Here is an 8,587-nt window from a genome sequence, read left to right as displayed (position 1 = left end):
TTTTCCTTTACAGCCGCGTTACCCAGCCAAGGCAAGGACTCCGGGCTGCTGTGTGTCCGCGTCTCTTCCACACCAATGCACACCTGGGCTGCCCTGCCCACCTGCCTGTCTTTGTCACTGTCACTGTGCTTCACCTGGTGTCTCTCCCGACATCTCGGCACGGCCCTCTCTGTCGGCGAGTGCGTGGCTGGTGCGTGGACCAGACTGGCAGTGCACTGCAACGCGGGGGTTCCATATCGTGCCGAGGGCAGAGGGCTCCTGTTCCCCCCCAGCCTCCGGGCCCTGCAGCGCTGGTCGGGTCGCACACGGCCTGCTTGCCTGCCTCTCGCCCTCTTCCTCGCTCACGAAGTGTTACAGGGTTCAAAAATAGATAGGTGGCAAGTACTTGGATGGGGTCCCCTCTGTGTCACCGGGAGCGGGAGGCCAGCTGGCCTGCACTGACCGTCTCATGTGCTCCGAGGAAAGGGCACCGATGACACAGCTCAGAGCCATCACTGCATGTCCCCTCGGCCATCTGCCCGCAGAGGCCTCCCTCCCTCCGATCCCTCTACGTAACAGGTCACCCCTTATCTCCCACAGGCTGCCACTTCCTCCAGCCCAGCCCAGCCTGGGGTAATAGTTGTCCCTCTCTACCCGGTTAACACTGACCGAGGGCACGAAGCCACTGCCAGACCGCCGGCATCTCTGGGGCCGCTTGGCCACTTCCCCACAGCCCCGGCGACCACCGCGGCCACCTCCTCACCTCTGACCTTCCCGACTCTAGATGATTTCATTCCCCCTCATCTGCAGAGGCGGCCCCACCACAGCCAGCCAGCCAGCACCGCTGGCCCCTGGGCCCCTGATAGCCAGCCATCACCACCCTGCTCACCGCCTCCGCTGCTCCCTGCCGTGCCGGAGCAGGGCCTCCGCAGAGCCTCGGAGCCCGGGCCCACGGGAGCTGTCTCGAGTACCGTAAGCTTGCCGGGCCCTCCCCCTGTCCCGAATGCCTGCCGCTGCTCAGCCCCCGCTCCCTGAAGCGCTGAGTCCCAGGGCAAGCCTTGGCTGCCACTGTGCTGTGCAATGCCTGGCCCCGCATCTGCTGTCCCCGGGCGCATGCTGCCGTGTGTCCTCCGTCCTCCCTGTGCCTGCTCCCCTGCCCTGTTGGGAGTGCCCCCCCTTCCTGGAAGGACTTGGCTTCCCCTCTGAGAAAACACCTGTGGCCTTCCCTTTGGCTGGTCACTCGTCACCAGCAGACAGATGTGACCCGAGAGCCGAGGAAGGCTGGAGAGTCATGGGGAGAGGCTGGTGGAGGGGGAGAGACGCTATTTGGATGACTCAGTAAGCAGACATGCTGTTTTCTGTATATGGAAATGGCAGAGACTGGAATTAAAAAAAGAGTTAGATTTAATTGCGCAGGTGGGTCAGAAAGCCTCATGGAAGTGTTAAAACTGTTTCCTCAAAAGACAGACATTATCAGGGGCCCTGAGGAAGAGGTCCCAGGGGCCTTTGTGGCGAAGCAGTGTCCCAATGGTCATGGAAATTTAAAGGGACCCAGTGGCTCAGTCCCCACCTCGAGGAGGGGGTGAGGCCCCGTCATAGTGGCAAAGGTGAACCGCTTTAGCAAAGGCTGGGTCAGAGTATATGCTTGGGTCTGCTTTTCCTTCAGGAGCCCTGGGAAGTGAGAGACTCTGGAAGCCTCTGTGTGAGCCGTAAGGTGGGGTTACAACGTGGAGCTATGCACCCTCCTCCCAGGGCTTGTGGGTTTGGAGGGATGGAGTGGTAGCAGCCCCTGTTACGGTGCTTAGAGTGCCCACGAAGCCTTGGTCCTGTGGCTGAGGCCATGCCCCAGCCCAGAGTCTCTCCACGGTAAGTCTGGTTAATTAGCACTTAACCGAGTTCTGGCCTTGTTCTAGGTGTTCTGCTGGGCACCGTGGTCCAGCTGTGAACAAGCGAGGGCCTTGTGCTCAGAGGTTTTGGGGTCAGGGAGGCAGGTGTACATGGTCGACTCCAGGCTCTACTCCCAGGGGCTCTAATCCAGTGTCTCAGGGGAGGGGCCAGGACCCTCACCCAAGTGAGCAGGCACCCCGAGGGCTTTCATGTTGGGGTCCACATGCCACATTTTGAGATTCAGAGTCAGGCGCTTGGCTGACAGGACCCGGCCGCCACTCCCTTCCCTGTGTAGAGGCACGCCTACAGAGCTGGCCCTCCTGGCTTGGTAAGCCGAAGCCAGTTGTGCAGAAAGCAGGAAGGAGGCTTTTCGTTTGGCTCATTCCAGAAAGCCTCATGCAGATCAGGCACTCCAGAGCTGGGAAGTGCTGCATCCCGAGCCGGGCCTCTTCCCAGGCCTCCGGGTGCAGCACGGTGCAGTTCTGCCAGAACTGGCCCAGGGGGACAGCCTGCGTGGGGTGCTTTGCAGCTCAGCCCTGCTGGAGGAGAACCCTGGGTGGCGTTTCCCCAGCTGCACTCCCTCCACCCACAGCCACTGTTGCTCGGGGAGTACAAGGCCTCATCCCTTGGGTGCTGAATGTATTCCTCTAGTAGCAGGGAAGGTGAGTCCTATTGGTAGAGTACTCCTTTGCCGTTGTGAGTGGTCTCGTTGAGTACCTTCAGTCTGTCCATTGTGTAGCTCCGGGGCTTCGTGTCGAGTTTGTTCCAGGCGTGTCAGGACAGGTTAGGACAGTGTCCTTGCTCTCTCAACCTCAGCTTTTCCAGAAGGAGCCCAGCGGGCCTGATGACTTCTAGTTTGGTCCCTGGTAACAGTAGGAAGTGAAAGGAAAGTGCGTGGATTCCTCCTCTGAGAATGGTGATGAGGAACAGACCCCGTGGAGGGTGTCCGAGGCCTGCTCCATCTGCAGCTGTGTGAGAGGAAATGGGAGGAAAAAGGGCGTGTTCAGTGACCCAAGTTCTTTCGGTCAATAGCTGTTTTTGTGATGTTCCAGAAATAAGACACAGTAAAATTTGTAAAATGCTTAATGCTCACACAGTTCACCCAGACACGGCGTTTGGCATGTCCACTTTGAAGAGCTGCATGCCTAATAGCGTATGCTTCCTGGCTGTGATCTGGCGGGGTTTTTAATGAAACATTATTTTATTTTTATATCACTTTAGAGATAAGTTAGGAAAAATATAATTTCACTTTATAAATGGAGGGATTGAGGTTAGGAATTTTCTTTGAACAGATATATATGTTTCCCATGAGAGAGAACAAGAGAGACAGCTCCCCCAACGGGGTCTCCACAGCCCGATCCGCTCCCAGCCTCAGCCAGCCCTGTCCCACGCATGCGTGTTCCTGGCCGACTCAGAGAGGTTTCAGGACATGGAGCCGGGACCTTCCCACGTGGGTTAGCCTCACAGAGCATTGCATCTGCCGGCCGTGGACGTGAGGCGCTCCTGGGCAGCACCATTGTCCTGCGCCTCCCAAGTCTTGTGCAAGGCTTTGTCTGCTGGAACCTAACTGTGGCCATCGCTAACAGCGGTGGCCGTGCAGAGCACTCTCGGGAGCGAGACTGACCCAGGCAGTGTTCAGGAAGCCCCACGGTGTGTCAGGAGCTACCCTTAGTGTTGGCACCACATCTCCTCAGGGAGCACGCCTTCTCTTACCACGTCTTCTCAGAAGCACCTTGGCTGGCCGTGGCTCCCGCCATTCATCTGGCTTTCACTGAGCACCTGCTGTGTGGGGGGCATAGTGTGGGTGCTGGAAAAGGGTTGGGAGAGGAAGAGAAGCATGACCCTTGACCTTACATCGCAGTTCATAGTAGTCCTCTGGTCATTGCTTCAGGATTAATCCGGCTCTTCTAGTCCTGTGAGAAACCGTGCAAAACCTACTGTGACGGAAGAAGCTGTCTAGATAGCATTTCTGCATTTCAGGCTCTTATTTTCATTCGTTTAAAAGGACTAGCATAATCTCTATTTTACAGATTTATAATGTTAGCATCACTAATTCTGTCAGCATTTCTGACAAAGACCCTGGGGGTTTTTGTCAGGATTCTTGTTATTCTTTACTTCAGGTTCTTTGTTTCTCTAGGATTAGACAGAAGCTGTCGTGGCAGGGTAGGATAATACCCAGATCTCAGAAGTGAAACTGCTCAGTGATGCTCTGCTTTCCAGGAGAACCACGATCTAACTTCCTTGTTCTTACCTCACTGTTTTCCTGTCCTGCCGTTGTGCACAGTGAACTAAACTTCCCTGATTTTTCTCGTTTAAATCAACTCTCGCTCTTGGAAATTGCATGGGTTTTGCATGTCAGCCTTCTTTGTTTTGAATTTGCTTTTCCAGTGACTGGACTGACTCTGTCCCCAGATGGAAATAACGAAGGACGTGGCTGAGACTTGCAGTAACATTCACCGTCCCTCGCTCTCCTCACTAATGCCACCAAAGAGAATAGGCATCCCGGATTTCGTTTCTAACTGGAGTTAGCGTAATATGTCTGGTTGATTACCGTTCTCTTTATCATTAAGGTCTTGGTAAAGCTTTAAATTTCCTCTTTGCAAAAACCATTAACTCTCTCTTCCTTGCATTTAGAGTTTAGTTACATTGTTTGTTTTCTTTTCAGGGTTCCGGTCCTCTACTAAATGAAGTTTCTTCTTCCCGTGTTGGAAGCGATTCCCAGGCCCTTGCTCCAGTTAGCAAGCCGTCGTCCGCCTACCCCTCCACCACCATCGTCAACCCCACCATTGTGCTCTTGCAGCATAACCGAGGTAGGGAGGCCTAACGGGCACCTCCCGGGCCTGTGATGTCTGACAGTCCACAGGAATGTCCACAGACGCCCGCCCTCCCCAAGGCTCTCAGCCCCAGCCCACTCACTCCCAGAACCCACAGACTAGACCTCGGCAGGTGGGTGGAGGCCTCGGAGTCGAGGCAGCGTCAGATATGTGAGTGGGAAGCCGGCTAGTGCATGCCCCACCCCGGGGTGTTCATGGTTATCTCCTAGTAGTAACACCAAGAAAAGGAAAGAGTTGGTCTCTCTTAATTCCTCAGATCACTGAATTCTAATCAGAGGCTTTTCTTGGGAAATCTAGGTATAATAATACCTGATCGAATAATGTCATAAATCCTTTTTTTTTTTTTTTTTTTTTTTGAGAGACATTTTTGCTGTAGGGTGCATGTGCTTGCTGGAGAGACAGAGAGACAGGAAGCAAGAAATCACTTTCCTGGGGAATGGCCACACTGAGGTCCCTTCTCTACTCCTCTCAGGATCTTGGGCACACACTCACACGTGTCCGGTGTGAGTTCAAGCCCCTGGGTCCAGGACTTGAACCATGCTTAACCACATGGGAGTCCAGCACCTTAACCACTATGCCACCTGCTGGCCCCTGGTTTAGTTCTTTGACATGAAGAATTTTCTAGAAGTAGAATTTTGAGCACCCAATTTTAAAAAGAAGACATATTGGGAAGAAAAATGTCTAAAATACAGAACATGTTTCGACCTCAGACAGAGGCTGTGGAACTCTTTCTTGATGACATTTTGCCTTCGTTCCTGCCAGCAGTTACCACAGCAGCCTGCCATTGGGGTGCTGCTAGGGGCCTGGGGTTCCCATGGCCGTTGGTCTCCACCCTCCGTGGCCCCAGACAGCACTGCCTAGGGCTTTCAAGTTGGTTTCCTCTAGTTTCGCCAACCATATTCTGCATCTGAAGGGGGCCTTGAGAGTGGGTGAAACAGGAGTGCTTTGAGGAGCAATTGTATCTGTTGGCTCTTCTTTAAAATTCCAGGGACTGATTCTAAATCTCAGGTTTTCTGTTTTGGAATTCCATCGAGGAATCAACTTTCCCATTATGAACATTGCAGCATGAAATAGAAAGGTTCCAGACTGTTTCTCAATGTAGAAAGGGCGTTTCATTTGAGTTTCTAAGAGCAGCGGGGGTCTCATTGTCACTTAGAGCTCAAAGCTCAGTCCCAAACCCGCCTTTTCCGGACTCCTGCTCATCTGCTTAGTTTTCTTCTCTCCCTCCTGCCCTCTCCGCATTAACGTGGAAGAAGATGGGACTGGAGTCTATTTTTAATTGTTTCCCACACTAAATAGAGTTTTCTGTTTTCCTGCTTATAACTCAAAAAGTAGATGAATAAAACATTTTCTGTCACTTAAACTCTCCCCACTCAAATCTGAAATCGTTGTTCTAATAGTTGTGTTTTTTTCACTCCGCATTGCTCCCGTATTAACTTCACCTGCAGTCAGTGTTTTTCCAAACCTAGGGGGAGTGCTGACCCACATCTGTGCGAGAGCCCCCTTTCCTTTCAGCAGTGCCACACCCCTGCTGGCGTGGCTCTCTTTGCCCAGAAAGGGTCTGTGTTGCAGGACAAAGTGAAATTTTGGTTCTCTATGAACTTCTTTATGACTCATTTTTTTTTTTTTTAAAGTCAAACAGAAGCAAGTAAGTTCCCAGAAAGAAAGGCAGTTTCTTTAAAACTGGGATTAATTCCCAAGGCAACTTGATTTTTTGGGACATGCCAAGTGTGATGTCAGCTGCTTCTGCCAAGTCCCCCTGACACTCAGTCACACGTCCCTGGGCACAGAAATGACGGTAGTTCCTTTTCGTTTCTCCTTTAAACAGATTAATTCCTCTGTGTATCTGAATACCTCTCGTTCTTGTCTTTCTCTTTTGCCCAACCAAGGCCTTCCCATGGGGTTTACGTATCAGATATATCCCTCAGGAAAGGCTCCTAGGAATGGCGCGAGTCTTTGTGGGACACAGCAGGAGCTTCCCCTAGAGAGCAAAACCATATGTTCATGGAGCAGGTAGGGCCGGAAGGGGAGAGAACGGCAGAGCCTAACCGACCCGCCCTGCTTGGCTTATCATAAATAGGGTTTAGGTCAAGCGTTTTTGGCATTGCTTTGGAATGTACCCAACTTGGCAGCTCTACTTAGCCTTACAAGACAGGACCCTTGAAAACAATTTCTTCACTATTGCAAAGTCTCCTGAGGGGACGATGATTTTATTTCTGGAATTCTAGTTTAGTCATCCTAAAAAAGCTCTCTCTTTTTCCCCGCCTAGACTGTCCCAGGGCAGAGTGTGCCGACAGTCCTGTGTCTCCCAGCCAGCCTCCCCCATGACACACGCATGGGGCCGGGCCTCTGGCCTGGTCCTGGTGGATGTGAGCAGTAGACCCATCCCTGACTTTCCAGACATGTGTTTGAAACATGTTTTGGGCCCCTGTGGAACCGAGTGATGGCTAGTCACTCACCATCGGTCTGGAAAGGAGCATAGAAGCAGAGTATTCCCAGGATGGAAAGAGGCTCCAGGGCTCCCTCATTCAGACCCTCTCGGCCTTTACCGTAGAGGGCTCTGGGCTTCGTGGTAACTTGCAGGTTCCGCTCAGGAGGTTTGGGGCTGGGAGGAGGGGACGGGAGCCTGCAGTTTCACCACCCTCGTGGACTGCTGGTGCTGCTGTTCCACGGACCCCGCTCAGGGGCCAGAACTCAGTGGTGCCTGGACATACCTGCTGGACACAGAAACGGTCTCGGACTCTCCCTGAGGCTGCTGGTTTCTCACTTTACCAAATAGCACCTCTTAAAAACAGCTACCACCATCTGCCTCACACAGGCCCCTATGAAAGAAAGGACATTTCACATCTCAGAAGAGGAAGCAGACTCATTTCTGCAGCTGGAGAGGGCCGTGCCTGCAGGGTAGTGTGAGAAACTTAGCTCCCTTAGTGCAGCCGTGTGCCTGTGCTGGGCGCTCAGTCAGCCAGGCGCTGGTGTGCAGCCGTGGTCGTGGAGATGGACCCGTGCAGCCTGCGTGCAGAGGGGCACTGCCTGGTCTGCGAGCACCCTCCATGTTTGCGTAGTGGCGGGGACGCCTCGGCACATTTCTCAGAACGTGCCTGTCATTAATGACATGCGACTGCCCCACGGAGCCTTTTGATTTCATGGACCAGGAACCTGAGGTGATGGGCCCTGTCACCTGGCAGCTTGCTGCAGATCCGAGCCCGCAGCTCCACTGCGTTTCTGCCCGTCCCTCCAGCGCGACCCTCACGCACACGTCAGGGGGCCAGGCACTGTTTCCTCTGCCCTGAGCTCCCAGGCTCTGGCTGCTCTGTTTACTTCTTGCCCGCAGTGATTCTGGCGGGAGGGAAGGGACACGGCCAAGGGGGTGAGGACACACCCAGGGGCTGGCAGGCGTTCTATTTTTATCTGTGTGCCACTTTATATTTAGCGGCTGTAGAAGGTAGGGGTCATGTTTGTGCTTACACATAGCACGTCCACACAGGGATCTCCAGGAGGTGTGGGCCCCCTCCCTGCGCGTGCACAGGAGCACGAGAAACGAAAGGCAGTGCGGGGAGCACAGGGGGGGCTTGGTGATGCACGTGGGAGCGAACCCTGGACTAGGAGGCAGGGAGCCGAGTTCTCGATCCGGCTCATTTTCTGCATCACCTTAGGAAGTTCGCACACCCCGTACTAAAATCTGGGGCCAATTCCGATTCTCTTAGATTCCTCCCAGACCCGGGCAGCCTGACTGCTGGAGTGGCAAGGCTGCGCCTCGGTCCCTCATCCACAGGGGGGGAGCCGTGCCTGCTGCTGTTGTGAAGGTGCCGGTGTTAGGCGTGAGAGCCGCCGGCACGGTGTCTCGGTGTCTGGCATTGCAGGCTCCCCGGGGGCGGCGGGTGCCCAGG

At 53.9% G+C, this 8,587-nt stretch overlaps 1 protein-coding gene across 1 annotated transcript in view; it reads left to right on the top strand.

The window, feature by feature from the left end:
* SORBS1 (sorbin and SH3 domain containing 1) overlaps positions 1-8,587 on the top strand; it is a 140,974-nt gene that overhangs the window by 26,316 nt on the left and 106,071 nt on the right. The window contains 2 exon segments of the mRNA XM_027766694.1: positions 580-951; positions 4,532-4,676. Of these exon segments, the coding sequence (XP_027622495.1) occupies positions 580-951; positions 4,532-4,676 (517 nt within the window).

The sequence above is a fragment of the Tupaia chinensis genome, unplaced genomic scaffold, assembly GCF_000334495.1.
Source record: "Tupaia chinensis unplaced genomic scaffold, TupChi_1.0 Scaffold143636_1, whole genome shotgun sequence".
Taxonomy (NCBI): Eukaryota; Metazoa; Chordata; class Mammalia; order Scandentia; family Tupaiidae; genus Tupaia; species Tupaia belangeri.
The sequence above is the reverse complement of the archived record's forward strand: the minus strand, read 5'-3'. Positions and strand labels throughout refer to the sequence as shown.